The sequence below is a fragment of the Bombina bombina genome, chromosome 1 (genome assembly GCF_027579735.1).
Source record: "Bombina bombina isolate aBomBom1 chromosome 1, aBomBom1.pri, whole genome shotgun sequence".
Taxonomy (NCBI): Eukaryota; Metazoa; Chordata; class Amphibia; order Anura; family Bombinatoridae; genus Bombina; species Bombina bombina.
The window spans coordinates 410924341-410943452 of NC_069499.1; the positions used below are offsets into that span (position 1 = coordinate 410924341).

The 19112-nt window shown below is 40.4% G+C and overlaps 1 protein-coding gene across 1 annotated transcript in view; it reads left to right on the forward strand.

Annotated features, from left to right (window-relative positions):
* The window catches only part of GALNT5 (polypeptide N-acetylgalactosaminyltransferase 5), a 139652-nt gene that overhangs the window by 50885 nt on the left and 69655 nt on the right, over positions 1-19112 (forward strand). The window contains exon 2 of the mRNA XM_053698316.1: positions 18764-18930. Coding sequence (XP_053554291.1) covers positions 18764-18930 — 167 coding nt within the window. The remainder of the gene's footprint in view (positions 1-18763; positions 18931-19112) is intronic.

A 19112-nucleotide genomic window follows, 5' to 3' on the forward strand; every position in this document is an offset into this window, starting at 1 on the left:
TCCATTCAACACTCTAAATCTGAATCAAGAGACCAGAAATTCTCTTCTATGGTGGCTTTATCGGCCACATCTGTCCAGGGGAATGCCATTCAGCAGGCCAGACTGGTCAGTTGTAACAACAGACGCCAGCCTACTAGGTTGGGGCGCTGTCTGGAATTCTCTGAAGGCTCAGGGACTATGGAATCAGGAGGAGAGTCTTCTTCCAATAAACATTCTGGAATTGAGAGCAGTCCTCAATGCTCTTCTGGCTGGGCCCCAGTTAACAACTCGGGGGTTCATCAGGTTCCAGTCGGACAACATCACGACTGTAGCTTATATCAACCATCAGGGAGGGACAAGAAGCTCCCTAGCAATGATGGAAGTATCGAAGATAATTCGCTGGGCAGAGTCTCACTCTTGCCACCTGTCTGCAATCCACATCCCGGGAGTGGAGAACTGGGAGGCGGATTTCTTAAGTCGTCAGACTTTTCATCCGGGGGAGTGGGAACTTCATCCAGAGGTCTTTGCCCAAATACTTCGACGTTGGGGCAAACCAGAGATAGATCTCATGGCGTCTCGACAGAACGCCAAGCTTCCGCGCTACGGGTCCAGATCCAGGGATCCGGGAGCGGTCCTGATAGATGCCTTGACAGCACCATGGACCTTCAGGATGGCTTATGTGTTTCCACCTTTCCCGATGCTTCCTCGATTGATTGCCAGAATCAAACAGGAGAAAGCATCAGTGATTCTAATAGCGCCTGCATGGCCACGCAGGACTTGGTATGCAGATCTGGTGGACATGTCATTCTGTCCACCTTGGTCGTTACCTCTGAAACAGGACCTTCTGATTCAGGGTCCTTTCAAACATCAAAATCTAACTTCTCTGAAGCTGACTGCTTAGAAATTGAACGCTTGATCTTATCAAAGCGTGGTTTTTCTGAGTCAGTTATTGATACCTTAATACAGGCTAGGAAGCCTGTTACCAGAAAGATTTACCATAAAATATGGCGTAAATACCTATATTGGTGCGAATCCAAAGGTTACTCTTGGAGTAAGGTTAGGATTCCTAGGATATTGTCTTTTCTACAAGAAGGTTTAGAAAAGGGGTTATCCGCTAGTTCCTTAAAGGGACAGATCTCAGCTCTGTCCATTCTGTTACACAAGCGTCTGTCAGAAGTTCCAGACGTTCAGGCTTTTTGTCAGGCTTTGGCCAGGATTAAACCTGTGTTTAAAGCTGTGGCTCCACCATGGAGTTTAAACCTTGTTCTTAACGTTTTACAGGGTGTTCCGTTTGAACCCCTTCATTCCATTGATATAAAGTTGTTATCTTGGAAAGTTCTATTTTAATGGCTATTTCCTCGGCTCGAAGAGTCTCTGAGTTATCAGCCTTACATTGTGATTCTCCTTATTTGATTTTTCACTCGGATAAGGTAGTTCTGCGTACTAAACCTGGGTTCTTACCTAAGGTAGTCACTAACAGGAATATCAATCAGGTGATTGTTGTTCCATCCTTGTGCCCAAATCCTTCTTCGAGGAAGGAACGTCTTTTGCACAATCTGGATGTAGTTCGTGCCCTTAAATTTTATTTACAGGCAACTAAAGATTTTCGACAAACGTCTTCCCTGTTTGTCGTTTACTCTGGTCAGAGGAGAGGTCAAAAAGCTTCTGCTACCTCTCTCTCTTTTTGGCTTCGTAGCATAATTCGTTTAGCTTATGAGACTGCTGGACAGCAGCCTCCTGAAAGAATTACAGCTCATTCCACTAGAGCTGTGGCTTCCACTTGGGCCTTTAAGAATGAGGCCTCTGTTGAACAGATTTGCAAGGCTGCAACTTGGTCTTCGCTTCATACTTTTTCCAAATTTTACAAATTTGACACTTTTGCTTCCTCGGAGGCTATTTTTGGGAGAAAGGTTCTTCAGGCAGTGGTTCCTTCTGTATAAAGAGCCTGCCTATCCCTCCCGTCATCCGTGTACTTTTGCTTTGGTATTGGTATCCCACAAGTAATGATGACCCGTGGACTGATCACACTTAACAGAAGAAAACATAATTTATGCTTACCTGATAAATTCCTTTCTTCTGTAGTGTGATCAGTCCACGGCCCGCCCTGTTTTTTAAGGCAGGTAAATATTTTTTAAATTATACTCCAGTCACCACTACACCCTTGGCTTCTCCTTTCTCGTTGGTCCTTGGTCGAATGACTGGAGGTGACGTAGAGGGGAGGAGCTATATAGCAACTCTGCTGGGTGAATCCTCTTGCACTTCCTGTAGGGGAGCAGTTAATATCCCACAAGTAATGATGACCCGTGGACTGATCACACTACAGAAGAAAGGAATTTATCAGGTAAGCATAAATTATGTTTTTTGAGTGAATTGAGTGCCTGCTTATCATGTTTAGGAGTATATCTATGTACACCAATTCCATAGTTTTTGTTTTTTTGTAAGACCCTATCTATATCTTTTTCCACCAAAGCTGAGTAAGCAGAGATACTTTGTGAAATATTTAGTGGGATGAAATGGTTTTTATCTTGAATGCCATATTTATTAGGGTTACTGAATGTGCTTTTCACAGTGTTAGCAATAGGTGTGTTTGTTTCATTAGTGCCAAAATATGCTTTGAATTTAATTTTCCTGAAAAAATTGTATAGATCCTTTTTGTAAATCAAATACATCAGTGTTATTAAATACTGAAAAAGATAAACTTTTATTTAATAGTGTTAACTCATCCAAACTTAATATGTGATTTGAAATATTGTGAAGCAAATTCTCATTAACCAAAGAGAGTCCCACATCAGCATATTTTACAATGCCTTGAGTGCAAGAGTCAAAAGTTTTATATTGTTTGTCAGTCTGATCCAGTATAGATATGGTAGACATAGTAGTGTCCCTAGTTAGGGGGGTCTTTGTAGTGGTGCTGCATGGTTTTACAACTGTCCGCTCTTGTTGACAGTCCCCCACACCCTCATATGCTGTATTTACAGGTACCTTTAATAGTTGTAGTGCCCTCTCTGGGATCCGCACGCCCTGTGGCCTCTGGTCCGGGTCATATACACTGGTGGTCCTCCCTGTGCGGTGTGCTCGAGATCAGAATCTTCTGTTAAAAAACTTATCGAAGACTCTGAACCGCTCCAGCGATCCTCCTATGCTTGTCGTTTCCTGCCTCTGTGTAGCGCTTGTTCATGGGGTGTAGCTCCTCCCCTTCCTTGTGACCTGGTCAGGCTCCACTGGTAAACAGTGTCATTGCTGTGTAATCTTGCTCATCTCTCGTAAATTTCTTCCTCTTTCTTGCTTCCATTTCCTTTGAAAGAATGGATTCTTTCAGACGTTGTATTTGGGTGGATACTTTTTCTTTATAGGTGGCAATTTCTTTCCGAGCATACTCCACCATCCAGGTAATAATGTCAAATGAACATTTGTTAATGATACTTTTGAATTTGTCAGCAACTGCAACTCTGTGATTAAGGGAGAATTTTTTTTATCATCCGACACAAGGCACAAAATACAAAATAAAACCATTCTTAACATGTAGATCTAAGTACATTATATACCTTATCAAATGTCCATGTGGCCTAAATTACATTGGTGAGTTTTGTAGAGAAGTCAGAGAGCGCATTATGGAACACAAATCTAACATAAGATGTAACAACAAAGATGCCCCTGTCTCCTCACATTTCTTAGAAGCAGGCCATAACATCAGCCAATTACGCTTCCAAATTATTGAAAGAATAGATATCCCCAGGAGAGGGGGTGACAGGGAGCACCTTAAGGTTAAAAAAAATGTACTGGATTAATAAGCTACAAACCTTAAAACCAAGGGGCCTCAACAAGGACTTTGATTGGTCATTATTTAGATAAATGCCTTCCCTTATGTACATGTTGACGGCATCCCTTATCACAGTCATCTAGATTGCACATAGAATCCATTTATGAGAACATTCTACACTACATTGTTTATTTATCTTACCATACCTGTATGATATTTTTTGCATCCAATATTTTGAATATCTTGTACATTTTTGTGGAGTTATAATCTGTAATGTTGCTTTCCATTTTTTAATTGTATATATTGTTGCTATATGTATTTTTTTATTATTGTATACTAAGAATTCTTTGTACAACCCATATAACACTGTCACCTTAAAGGAACAGTCAACACCAGCATTTCTGTTGTTTAAAAAGAAAGATAATCCCTTTATTACCCATTCCCCAGCTTTGCATAACAAACTTGGATTTTAGCCAATCAGTGCTTACTCCAGGGTAACTTTACGGGCATGAGCTCAATGTTATCTATATGAAACACATGAACTAATGCCCTCTAGTGGTCAAAATGCATTCAGATTAGAGGCAGTCTTCAAGGTCTAAGAAATTAGCATATGGACCTCCTAGGTTTAGCTTTCAACTAAGAATACCAAGAGAACAAAGCAAAATTGGTGATAAAAGTAAATTGGAAAGTTGTTTAAAATTACATTTCCTATTTAAATCATGAAAGTTTTTTTTGGACTTGACTGTCCCTTTAAGACAAGAAATACTTTTTTGTAAAGTGATACTATTAATACCCAATAGGTGGCGCTATGATTTAATTAATGGGTGTTGACATACACCTGTGTACAGGTATAAAGGTAACCTCTGTGTATTCTTTTGCAGACATGACTAAGGACCTAGCACAGGTCTGAAACGTTGTTGCTTTTGTGTGGACCAAGGTACAATAAAGGTCTTTCTTCTATGAAACCTGCCAAGGTTGGAGTCACTTTTTTCAAGATTCTCCATAGGCTATACAGAGTGTGCTCATATTGTCATGCATACAGCCATCAATCCTAGAATTGCACAGCAGAGGGAATGTGTTTATGTATAGCCTATGGGGTGGGCTGCAGAGCATTTTTTTTGGCTGTCCAATCTGCTAGTTCAAAAGATAAAACAAAAAGACTTGATGTGGAGGGGTTGGCAGCGTGGGTTAAAGAGACAGTTTATTGTACAATTGTTTTTCAGCACAGCTGTGTATTGCATATAAACAACTTGCTGCAGGATGAAGTTTCTTTAAAGGGATAGTCTAGTCAAAATTAAACTTTCATGATTCAGATAGAGCATGCAATTGTAAACAACTTTCCAATTTACTTCTATTATCTAATTTGCTCAATTCTTTAGATAGCCTTTGTTGAAGAAATAGCAATGCACATGTTTGAGCCAATCACACAAGGCCTCTAGGTGCAGCAACCAATCAGCAGCTACTGAGCATATCTAGATATGCTTTTCAGCAAGTGATATCAAGAGAATGAAGCAAATTAGATAATAGAAGTAAATTAGAAAGTTGTTTAAAATGACATGCTCTTTCTAAATCACAAAAGAAAAAAATTGGCTTTCATGTCCCTTTAAATGTGTTGCAGAATACATCCCTTATCCAGACACACATGCTTTTCATTTGAGGGTAGTGAATAGAGATTAATAGAAATTTGCACATTGGACAACCACGTGATTGTGAGATGATTGATCTACCAATTAGAACTATACCCGCACTCATCTGAGATTTGAAGTTTTGTTAGACTTGGCCCTGGAATGTCATATAAAATTTTCTTCATGCAAAGGTTGTACTTGATTAAAGGAAATTTAAATCCGACATTACAGTTTAGTTTAAAGTTAATAAAAAAAAGTCAATTTGATTAAAGGGTAATTTGATTATTTACTTTAAAAGAATTTGGAGAGCCTAATAGTTCTTTCCACAGTGACATTGCATACCATTACTTTAATGCCATCAGGATGTGAGAGATGTGTACATGTTAGAACTGGGGCTTGATAATTGTATTTAAACGAAGAAACCAACCAGACAATTTCTTTATGAAACAATGATTTTATATAGAGGCATTTGGAGAAGAATCCAAAATATTAGGAAAGAGATCTAGATACTTTTAGGAATCATGACTCACAGGGTTTGTTAAGCTCTTAGAATATATCAAAACATTTACAGGAGATTATTTGTATGAGTTATTGTATTGTGTGTAGCAGACGTTTAGCATATTATACATCAGTATATATATTTAAGCTATTTTTTGATGTGGGGGAATCTTTGTTCTTTTATACTGATTCAGTAGGCAAAGATCATTTAAAACTACAATGACATAAAAAAAACATATGTATGAACTCTCCCTTCCAGTATTTCTCTGGTATTCTTTTATAAATATAGTTATGAGCATAAAAAGTAAGAAGTCTAAGTGCAATACTGGAGCGGTGTGTAACGTTCTGATGAATTAGAGCCAAGGCAAATCTATGGAGGGTTTGCCAAAGAACGAGACTAGTAATTACTGATACAAATTGCAAAAAAAACGGGTTGCTGGTCTCTAAATAGCGCCTGATGTGCATTTCGTGGTACTCGGGTTTTTCAAAGGCTAACCCGACTTGGGAGAGCCTTCCTACCTAAATGATTCCTACCTAAATGATCTCTATTAACCAATCAGGGGAGGGTAAAATCCCACACCCCTGAGTCGGACCAGTAGCTGACATCCTCCTATCATTGGATAGGCATCTATCACGTGACTAAAACGTCACGGATCTGAAATTGTGGATCGCAATAGTACAGTCAGGACATAACAGGTTGACAGTATTACAATTTGACCAGTTTGCGGTATTTATGTACGATCCATAAGAGAACATGTATGTAAAGTCAAAGACATGTATTGGAAAGGGCACCATAATAAGATGCTATGGATGGTATTTGATAGTTACATAATATCCTATTGTAAAATACCTAATTATCACTAAATTCTAAAAATAAGCTAATAAAGGTATTAGTAACGCAAAATCCACCAGATCATTGCATTGCATCAATCAAGGGGCTAGAAATATAAAAGGAATAATACGCTCAAAATACCAAGTTTTATAGTATCGAATGAATACATATACATCTGTGTTGATCAACCAATCATGGATGACTACAAGTACACACCACTGAGGCGGACCAATAGCTGTTATCATTTGTTGTCAAATAGGCATCCTTTGCAAGTCACAACAACATTATCATGTATTTCAGAGATCCTACATACAGGTTATAACTAGATAGCAAATGTGAAAACATATGAACGATCACGTCCAAAATTGTTTGTTTGAGGATGTTGTATCAAGGTATATACTCGTGACAGGACTAGTTGAAATTACATGAATGCTGTTTAATAACTATATGGCAAACTGTTATTTGTTCCATACTTAAGACTGTGTTGGAGTGGTAAAATCATATATATTCTATATATTCCATATAGTCCACTAGAAGAGCATAACTTGTAAAGCCCAAGATATGAAAACGGTAATACTATTCAGTTGTACCATGTAAAAAACGTGTCAAATTATAGGATATACATGAAAAACCAGATAATGTTAGTTAAATAACAAGGATAGTTCATAATCCTTGAAAGTGTATATCCATAAAGGATTTTAAATATAGTACATGTGTAACTAATCTATATATTACATATAACAGTTGATACATATATGGTTATGGGAATCTGCTTCATATCCAAAAAGATAGAGGTCACAAAATTGATGGTTTATCAAATGTCCTTGCATGTTATTAAATTAACCCCTATAAACCCTTATCTAACAGATAGAGGTTAAGGTAAACAGTGGACATGTAGATATAGGGTAACTACTACTGGCAGCTAGCTGAACACATCTAGTTAGCCAATCACAAAAGACAAATGTGTGCAGGCACCAATCAGTAGCTAGCTCCCACTAGTGTAGGATATGAGCGTATTCATTTTCAACAAAGGATACCAAGAAAACAAAGCACATTTGAAAATAGAAGTGAATTTAAAAGTGTCTTAAAATGACATGTTCTATCTGAATCATGCAAGTTTAACTTTGACTTTGCTATCCCTTTAATATTTTGTTTATCAATTGTGCCATAGAAAACTACGATAGTATGAGGGTTAGCAAAAGAAGGATATACAAGCCCTGATATTAAAGGAATGTTAAACAGCCTGTTTCATTGTAGTAACAAAAAAGCAGTGGCTTATACTTGGTAGAAATCATTAAAATATGTATTATTCATCATATAAAAAAAGAATGGAAGATAAAATAATTTTCAAACTTAATTGCTGCAGTGTCCTTTACTTCCTGTCACAGCCCCTCAAGGAGGAGGAGGCCTCAACAGGAAGGCAAAGGTATAGTGTTTCTTTTGAAGCGTTGCTAGGAGACAACATAAAATAGCTCCAGTCTGTTTATTGCTCATGATCAATATAGGACTTCTGCTGCAAAAATCATGTGACCTAAAATTTAAGTTTTGCAATGTCTGCTTCCTTGTTTAGCTGTGAGCATAGGCAAGACTTAGAATTTCTAAGTGCTCAATAAATGGTTTGCTTTTTTTAACACAATCTGTTTCTTTCTACAGGTTTACTTTAATCTAAAGTAAAGTAATAATAATTGTTTTTACTAAAGAAGTACTGTTTTAAATCCCTTTAACAACACTGCAGCTACCAAGACACCACACACTATAATCACGTGACAGTTTTTTTTTTTTTTAATCCCTTATTTGAATGGTAAGGCTGCCTCTTTCAAATGAGAGGCCTTACGATATATATTTCCATCTTAATATGGGAAGAGTCCACAGCTGCATTCCTTACTTGTGGGAAATACTGAACCTGGCTACCAGGAGGTGGAAAAGACACCCCAGCCAAAGGCTTAAATATCTCCCCCACTTCCTCATAACCCCAGTCATTCTTGGCCTTTCGTTACAGGAGGTTGGCAGAGAAGTGCAGAAGATTTCAAAGTAGTCTCTTATGGAGGGTAGTACTCTCCGAGATGGGACTACAGTTTTAAGTAGTCCTGTCAGCCACTCAGTGAGAGCATGGATGAAAGTTAGAGTCCGGAGATGCAGGGAGAGTCTTTCTGGTAAAACATCCCGACTCATATTAACAGCTCCATAGGCAATCAGCATTGACGAGTTTTGCTGCCTGCTTTCTTCACTCAAGTCCATGTCAGAAGCGATGCTATGATCTGTCACACTTGAAGGGCCGTGTTACTGTTCCACGGCATAAATTCTGGTAAGATTGTTTCATATTTTATACATGTATGATAACGCAAGAAGACAGGGTCACAGTGTTGTGACTCCTTTTATCTGTATAGAATCAAGGGTTAATATCTCCTTAGGGGGATAATTGAACAGGGGGGAATAATCTTATATGTTTATTTTATTTTATGCTGCTTTTATGAGTGAGGAGATATGGGCTCATAGGCTGTTATGGAATATACAGGTTTCACTTTCCCTTTGAGAGCCATGCAGCTTACAAGCTTGGCGCACTTTCTCATAGCAGGGACGGTCCTGCATTGTGCACCATGTGATTCATTCCCTTTTTCCTGACTGGGTGTCTATCAGAGAGGAGTCATAAATCTATGTACTGTCTGGGTCATCGGAGGTGGTGAGTGCCCCAGCCATTTGGGTATAAGGGTGCCTTTTTTGATGTTTTTTTTTGTTTTGAAAAAAATAAGATGTTTTATTTCTCTAGTTCTCTGGTTATTATACTAGCGATGGAGGATTCTGTTACTTTAGAGGGCACTCTCTCTATTCCTAATGAGTTATTCCTGTTTATATGGTGAGAAGGCCTTAGTTCCGTCCTCTCAATTATGTTCCATATGCCTTGATAATGTGATAATATCGAACATGTTTGATACCACGGAGCCGTTCACCTCTGAGGAGTTGTAGTCCAGTGAGGTGCGTACCCTACATTCTTATATCTCTCTACACATGCAGTTTCCTGTAGCATTGCTGATCCTCCATCTGGAGGGGGCCTTTTTTCACCAGACGTTACTGCGCAGTTCAGACAACGGTATCTGCTTCCTTTAATGCTTTACCTCACCCTGCTATGCAAAAGGTTACATATTGCACTCCTTCCCAGAGTACATCAGATAATTTATTGGATTTAACTGAGGGTTATCCGAGGATGAAGTTCTTTCTGAGACTTCAGAGTATGAACATTCTGGGTCAGAGTGCTGCCTCTAAACCTCCGGCTGCGGAGGAACCAAACTTTAGTTTAGGAATTTGCGCTTTCTTCTTTCTTTGGGCAAATTCAGAGGTTCCAGAGACCAAATTGCCTGATGAACCTTTAATTCCTAAATTGGATAGAGTTTATACTGCCCTGCTCCTGTTAGATGACGAACTTTATTAAGAATGAATGGGACAGGATTGTATTCCTTTTCCCCCTCTGCTCCCTTTAACAAATTGTCCCCGGTCCTGGACTCTCCATGGAGTTGTGAGGTTCCGTCCCTAAATGGGATGGCGTTATCTTCACCCTTGCATCTTCGTTTGAAGAGCCCATGGATAAAAGATGGAAACTCTGTTAAGAAAGATGTTTCAACATACAGGATATTTGTTTCAACTGGTGGCGGCTGTTGCTGCGGTTACTGGAGAAACTACCTTCTGGTGTGACTCCTTATAGGATTTGATTGGGGTGGAGGATCTCCTCGATGTTACTCATAAAAGATGTACGGCCTTGAGGGTTGTTAATTCTTTTTTTATCTGTACTGCTATTAGGCAGTTTATTCGCTTGAATGCTATGGCTTCAGCTTTTTCTGTTCAGGCCCGTCGGGCTCTGACTGAAGTCATGGTCTGCGGATATGACTTCTAAGTCTAGACTTCTTCCCTCCCTTTAAGGAAATGATTTTGTCTGGTCCAGGTCTGGACTCTATTATCTCCACGGTCACAGGGGGCAAGGGTGCCCTCCTACCGCAAGAGTATATGAACTAATCTAAGGGACGATTTTCATTCTTTTCGTTCTGATAAAGACCATGTCAGCAGTCTTCCACTAAGCCAGAGCAAACCAAGAGCTCTTGGAAGCCGGCTCAGTCCTGGAATAAATCCAAGCAGAGCAAGAAGCCTGCCAAGTCTACGTCGGCATGAATGGGCGGTCCCTGGTCCTTTTCTGGATTGTGTAGGGGGCAGTATGTCGCTCTTTTCAGTCTCTTGGTTCAGGGACGTGCAGGATCCATGAGTCCTGGAGTTCATAGCTCAGGGTTACAAGATAGGTTAAGTCTCAGCCACCCAAGGGCAGAGTCCTCCTGTCATCCTGACCAGAAGCGAGGGGAGCCTTTCTGGGGTGTGTACGGGATCTGTCCTCTATGAGTTATTGTCCCGGTGCCTATCGCAGTGAGAGGTTTGGGATACTATTCAAACCTTTTTGTGGTCCCTAAGAAGGAGGGAACTTTCCATCCAATTCTGCACCTAAATTGCTTAAGCAGGTTTTTTTCGAAGAGTGGACCATTCGGAATATCTCCTCTGTCTTCTTCAATCCCATGGATGACAGATAATCTAGAGAGAGTTCTCTTGTATCAAGTACCGGGGTAGAATTCTCGGGTACTATAATAGTCTCCATAGACATGAGAATATTTCTGACAGACCAGAGACGTTGCAAGCTAGCTTCAACATGTCTTGCCCTCCAGATTTCCTTAAAGGGACACTAAACACCTGTCTTCTAATAATCCCTAAAACCTACTTTTTCTTATTAATAAAAATAAAATAATCACTGCTGACTATTTTATATGCTCCTCTTACCCCAAACTGTTGAAGGATATTGTTTTAAACTACAGCACTGATCCACTGCTTGATTCTCCTATGTAAGCTGCCATATTGTAACGCACGATGCAAGCAGGGGCACAGAAGTCACATGATCATGAAGCAGTCAAGTGACACACACAGCTATATTACATACAGTATACTTAGAGGATCACATCTGTGTGAGCTGCTGTGACTGAAGAAACGTATTTATTAGAGTATAAATGTATTAGATTTAGCCATGTATGTATAATGCACATCATATGCATCTTAACTTAAATAAAATGCTTAAGTACTGTGTATTTGTGTTTCTACCTCCCCCCACAGCTAAAACTTCAAGCTGCCCACAAGTTTTATGTTTTAAGAAATGCCGTTTGCTGCAGGCACTATTATCTGTGTAATCTATTTGTAACCTCCGTGAGGGGAAGAGGTAGGGGACGGCTGTGGCGCTGCATATACTCTCGGTGCAGAAGATTTCTGCTTTTCAAGACTTCTCCTGTTTATATAAATCACTAAGGGCTGACAGTTGTACAAGCTTAGTGATCATTTAGCAATGATTGTCTGCATTGAAAGAGATGATCATTGCTAAATGATCAGTGCTCTGAAGGCTTGACCTCTGCTGGGTTTGTCCCAGTTAATCAGATTCCAATCAAACAATATATCCTTGGTGGCTTACATCAACCATCAGGGGGGAATGAGAAGCTATGAGGGAAGTATCTCGGATTCTGGTGTGGGGGAGACCTGCATTTGTTCGCTGTTAGTGATCCACGTTCCGGGTGTGGACAACTGGGAAGCGGATTTTCTCAACAGACAATCCTTTCATCCGGGAGAATGGTCTCTCCATCCCGAGTGTTTGCAGAGATTTGCAAGAGTAAGATCTTATAATGTCTCAATACTAAGCTACCCAGATAGGGTTCAAGGTACAGGGATCCTCAGGCGGAGCTAACAGATGCATTAGCGGTGCCTTGAAGGTTCAATCCAAATTTTCCTTTCTGACCGTTACCGCTACTTTCTAGTGTAGTGGCTCGAGTCAAGCTGGCGTCGGTGATACTGACTGCTTCGTCTTGGCTGTGAAGGATATGGTTCCCGGATCTTGTGGGGATGTCATCTCCTCTGTGGAAGTTACCTTGTCGCAGGGATCTGCTGACCAAAGTCTCTTTGTTTTTCAATGTCTAGATTATCTGAGGCTGACTGCGTGGAGATTGAACGCTTAGTCCTAGCCAAGAGAGGGTTTTCTGAGAGAGTTATTTTTACTCTCATTCAAGCTCGTAAGCTAGTTGCTCGTCACATCTATCATAAGGTGTGGAGGACTTACTTATTCTGTTCTTAGTCCTAGCCAAGAGAGGGTTTTCTGAGAGAGTTATTTTTACTCTCATTCAAGCTCGTAAGCTAGTTGCTCGTCACATCTATCATAAGGTGTGGAGGACTTACTTATTCTGTTCTCCAGGAGGAACTGGAGAAGGGCTTTTCTGCAAGTCCCCAAAAGGGACAGTTTTTGGCCCTGTCTGTGTTACTGCACAAGAGGTTTGCCGAGCTTCCAGATGTGCAGCCATTTGTTAAGGCTCTGCTGTAATCAGACCTGTGTTTAGATCTAAGGCTCCTCCTTGGAGTTTAAATCTTGTCCTTAAGGTTTGCAACGGGCTCTGTTGGAGCCTATGCATGAAGTAGACATTAAATTGTTGTCTTGGAAGGTTCTTATTCTACTAGCTATTGCTACTGCGCGCAGAGTTTCTGAGATTGCTGCCTTGCAATGCGACCCTCCTTATCTGGTGTTTCATGCCTATAAGGCTGTTCTACGAACCAAGTTAGGTTTTCTTCCTAAGGTTGTGTCAATTCGCAACATCAATCAAGAGATTGTGGTTCCTTTCTTATGTCCTAATCCTTCTTCATCGAAGGAACGTTTACAACGTATTTCTGGATGTGGTTTGTGCCTTGAAGTTCTATCTTTGGCCACAATGGAATTTAGACGAATCTCTTTCTCTGTTCATTCTCTTTTCCGGGAAGCGTAGGGGTCAGAGGGCCTCTTCGACTTCCTTATCTTTTTGTCTGAGGAGTCTCATCCGTTTAGCATAGAAACGGCGGGACATAAGCCTCCTCTGAGGATTACGGCTCATTCTACTAGGGCAGTGGTTCCTTTTAGGCCTTCAAAAATTAGGCCTCTATGGATCAGATTTGTAAGCGGCTATCTGGTTCTCCTTACATACTTTTTTCCAAAATTTTACAAGTTTGATGTTTTTACTTCTGCTGAAGCAGCCTCCGGGAGGTAGGTTTTGCAGGCTGTGGTGCCCTCAGATTAGGGTCCACCTCTCTTTTTTCCCTCCCGTTAGCATTCTGTGTACTCTAGAGCTTGGGTATATGTTTCCCACAAGTAAGGAATGCAGCTGTGGACTCTTCCAATATTAAGATGGAAAATATGAATTATGCTTACCTGATAATGTCATTTCCAACTGTATGGGAAGAGTCGACAGCTCCCGCCCATGTTCTCCGATGATTGGCCCTAAATTCGAATTTTTTTATTCTGGCACCTTTTTCACTTGTCACGCCATTGCTAGGGGTGCGGCGTCTCCTTCCCTGCTCGTTGATTAGGGCTGTGTCGGGTCTGGAGGCGTGCAGTGCTGACGTTGTCGCCGCATGCTCCTCTGCCTCTCTGATGCTGGTCAGATACTTGTGGCGCGAATCCTACGCCTATGTAAGTGTTCCTTGTACGATCTATCACTGCCCAAGTATAGGTGTTACTTTGTGTGCTCCTGGGTGTGATAGATCATACTTTTCTTACTGCCTTATTGATCAACTGATGTTGAACCCTGCCTGTCTGACTACTCTGCCTCTTAACCCATAAATTGCTGGATTGATTATTGCTGCTGAACTCTGCCTTTCTGACTACTGTCTGCTATAGTCCCTAACTTCTGGATTGATATACTGCTGCTGAACCCTGCCTGTCTGACTGCTCTGCTTATTAACCCCTGTTGTTCTGGATTGCCTTTTTGTTGCCGAACCCTGCCTGCCTGACCATTCTAGTGGTGTGCCCTTGGACTGCTTTACTGTTGCCAAATTCCGCCTGCCTGACCATTCTAGTGGTGTGCCCTTGGACTGTTTTGCTGTTGCCAAACCCTGCCTGCCTGACCATTCTAGTGGTTTGTCCTTGGACCACTCTGCCGTTGCCGCTGGGGACTGCCCTGCTTGTGGTGAGTGCCACCTTCCTCATCTTACTAACTTTCTCTGCTCTGGGATATTCCCGATCTTTCCGGCTCGACACCGGGATAACAAGACTACTGGGCGAGTTCGGTCTGAAGGAGGAAGGTCCATAATGAAGGAGGAAGGTCCACAATTAAATCCATTGTTATGTGTGTCCATGGTTGTTTGGGAATGGACAATGGTTTGAGCAAGCCTGGAGGCAAAGATCAGGGAGTCTTATTGGCAGCACAAGTTGTACAGGCCTTCACATAATCCTGAGCGTCAGACTTCATTGTAGGCCACCATACATGTTGGGAAAGACGCTTGAAAGTCCTAGTCGAACCAGGATGTCCTGAGAGTTTGCTAACATGAGCCCAGCCTAGCACAGGGATGCATAGGTTCAGAGGTACAAAAAGGATATCAGAGGCCACGGCGGCTCCAGGAGGTTTACTAGACTGGGTATGTTGTAATCTTTGCAAAAGAGTGTTATTTAGTTGAGCAACCACACAGGAGGGAGGTATGATGTGTTCAATAGGAGCTTCAGAGGAGTCACCTGAGTGAGGGAACTGATGGGAAAGGGCGTCCACCTTCTTGTTCTTTGTCCCAGGAAGATAAGAGACCACAAAGTTAAAATGGGAAAAGAACAAGGCCCACCTGGCCTGTCGAGGATTGAGTCGATGAGCATTCTCTGTGAGTACGGCACCAAGAAAAAGAAAAAGACAGAGAGCGCAACCCACTCTAAGAGTAATACAGCTTTAATAGTCCAATATAATATGTTGAAGTGAATACACGTACAATGTTTAAAATATAAAAAAGCACAATCACCACTCCTCCGTTTCAGTCACCGGCATCTGTTGTGTCAAGATAGTAGCAAACTTCTACGCTCCTTCTTCCGGAAAGCCTCAGGACGTTGTGTAAGAAAGAAGGCACTGCAGTATGTCCGGTGTCGTCGGGCTTATGGTGTGCAAGAATCTGGCAGCCTCTACGCGTTTCGTCAGGCACCGGCCTGACTTTCTCAAGAGTCAATATAATGTTCTTGTAATAAAGTGTTCTTTTTTAAATACCCAGAGTTGGCGTGCCTCTGTATTCTCAGTCTCTGATTGGGTGGCATGCCCCCTGGTTCTCAAGTTGTGATTGGCTTGTTAACCGGAATGATTCCCATTTAGAAATGGGCCGGTATGAAGAATTTATCGTCCAAAAAGAGAGCACCCAAATACTCCGATGGAAACCAGCAGGCAGCAACCAGAATTCCTATTCCTGTAAGTGACATAAGAAAATATCCATAGCCCAGTACAGTTTTGAATACAGAGTTCACGATTACTGGTCAGACTTACACAAAGCAGTGCTACTCCAGGTGCAATCAAGGCAAGCTGGAACCTCTCAGTCACCCAAAAGACTGTATCCAGGTATAAACGGCGTCTGTTCACCAGCCACACGGTATAGGTCCAAAAGATGATGAAATAAACTCCAAAATCGAAGCAGCAAGTGTATAAAAAAGCATATATGTATTAAAAACAAAGCGACACGTTTCTCAGCCTCTTTAAGGGCTGTATCCTCAAGCTATACCAATGCTGAAACATGTAAGCTTTTTATGCAGCTGAGAGGGCTGTCATGTTACACCGTTGTACCTTTTATTAAATTAAGCAAATAAAAACAGTTTTTAGCTGACAACTCTTCTGAATTGTTTTTTGGACAGTCTCTAGGTAAGTCAGATTCTTGTGGTCGGTAAGAATCTGAATGGGATTGGCGGTGCCCTCTAACCAATGTCTAAGAGTTAATGATTACCCACATCGTAGTTCCTCTCAGCAGGAGTAAAGCATTTAGAGAAAAAGACTACAGGGTGTGACTTGGAGGTCAAAGGATCCCTTTGGATAAGAACTGATCCAGACCCTATCTTCTAGGCATCAACCTCTAAAGTGAACTGTAGGTCAGGATCAGGATGGTGGAGCACAGGAGCTGAACAGAAAGCCCTTTTCAGACAAGAGAAGGCATTTAAGGCTTTAGGAGGCCAATGTTTACAGTCTTTGTTCCATTTTGTCAGTTCAGTGAGAGGAGCGACTGTTTGTGAAAAGTTCTTTATAAACTTGCGGTAATAATTGGAGAACCCCAAAAACCTCTGTAATTCCTTTAAATAAGTAGGTTGAGGCCATTCTAGAACTGTGGTGAGTTTAACAGGATCCATGGCAAAACCTTCTTTCGAGATGACATAACCAAGGAATTGGATCTGAACTTGATCAAACTCACACTTTTCTAGCTTGGCTACCAAAGTATTGTCTCTGAGACATTGAAGTACCTGTCTCACATGTTTATGATGCTCCTCCAAAGTGGAAGAGAAAACAGATAGACGATGACAGTGCGGTTGAGGAATAACCCACGAGCATTACATCACCCTGATATTTCTCCTACTGTTCCTTGTTCCCTTGGCAGAATGACTGGGGTTATGAGGAAGTAGGGGAGGTATTTAAGCCTTTGGCTGGGATGTCTTTGCCTCCTCCTGGTGGCCAGGTTCAGTATTTCCCACAAGTAAGGAATGCAGCTGTGAACTCTTCCCATACAGATGGAAATGAAATTATCAGGTAAGCATAATTGATGTTTGTTTTTTTAAAGAGTGATCTGATACCAAAATATTCATAATTCATGTTGGGTTTAGCACACTTAAGGGGACAGTCAACACTAGAATTTTTGTTTTTTAAAAAGAAAGATGATCCCTTTATTACTCATTCCCCGGTTTTGCATAACCAACACTGTTATAGAAATGCACTGTTTACCTCTGTGATTATCTTGTATCTAAGCCTCTGTAGACTGCCCCCTTATTTCAGTTCTTTTGACAGACTTGCATTTTAGCCAATCAGTGCTCACTCCAGGGTAACTTCACGTGCATGAGCTCAATGTTATCTATATATTATCTGTATGAAATACATTAACTAATGCCCTCTAGTGGTCCAAATGCATTCAGATTAGAGGCAGTCTTCAAAGTTTAAGAAATTAGCATAGGAACCTCCTAGAATTAGCTTTTAACTAAGAATATGAAGAGCACAAAGTAAAATTGGGGATAAAAGTCAATTGGAAAGGTGTTTAAAATTACATTCCCTATTTAAATCATGAAAGTTTTTTTGGGACTTGACTGTCCCTTTAAATAAAAATGATTGGGTTAGTCACTTTGCAAAGTCTATGTTTTTGCACGTGTCTCGTTTTGCTCGCTCGTAAACTTTTTTCTTCTTCCAGCTCGTAATACAAGTGCAACCCAAGGGGATCAAAAAGCCTCCATCTATTGAAGTTAACTCGCGAGCTGGAGTTTAAAATAGGACTCCACTCGTAATAACATATGGAGTAATTACTATTGTTTCGTAGTTTTGCACAACAGTGTTACGTCCCTTTTTAATAGTTCCTTTTCACATTTTAATGTAATTTAGTTGTTGAAGTATAATGAATCTAAATTTTAAATGTATAAGTTGCATGGTTCGGCATCAAGGTGTACTACACACCAATAATATATATTTTTTTTTTTTTAAAAAGAATTGTGCAATAAAGATATTAGTATCCACATGGATTATTAATGGTGATAAGTAGTTTTACAAGCAATTTAGTGTCCTTTAAATGCAGATCATAACTATTGATGGTGAAACATGACGAAGGGATGTTAGGGACTGCAATGTTATCTTTTCATGTAATAGATAATTTTGTGTATTAATAAAAGTCCTTGTTTTATAGAGTGCAATTGTAGTTCAGGTCACAATATCAACTCTAAATACATTAGGGGAAACCCTATTTTATATTTGTCTTTGAAACAAATATATTAAAAATAATGCTGTGGCTTTTAGCATAAAAAAATATTTTGGTATACAGTTTCATTGAGTTTGTTTTTTTTTAAAAATTAATTTTAGAAGAAAATACATATTAATGCCCACTATAGGTTTATTATGGATATATATGCTGACTAGTAACCAGGTAGCACAATAGTGCCCAACACAGATCATTGGTAATTGTATAATTTTTAAAGCAGAATGGGCAAAATAAGCTTTGGGTTAACTGGGCTAATTTTGGTTCATAATCATAATACATTTTACTTTTATTCTTGTCTTGCAGGTGTTCAGACCAACTTGTCCATGATGACCTTCCCACTACAAGCATTATTATCTGTTTTGTTGATGAAGTTTGGTCCACGCTTATACGTTCCATTTTTAGTGTCCTAAACCGATCTCCAGCCCATCTTGTGAAAGAGATTATTCTTGTAGATGACTTTAGTACAAAAGGTAAAGCAAATCATTTTATGAATTGCCTCTTTCTTTCTAATGACACAATAAGTCCACGGATCATCTAAATACCATTGGGAATATCACTCCTGCCCAGCAGGAGGCGGCAAAGAGCACCACAGCAAAGCTGTTAAATATCACCTCCCTTCCCTCCAACCCCAGTCATTCTCTTTGCCTACGTT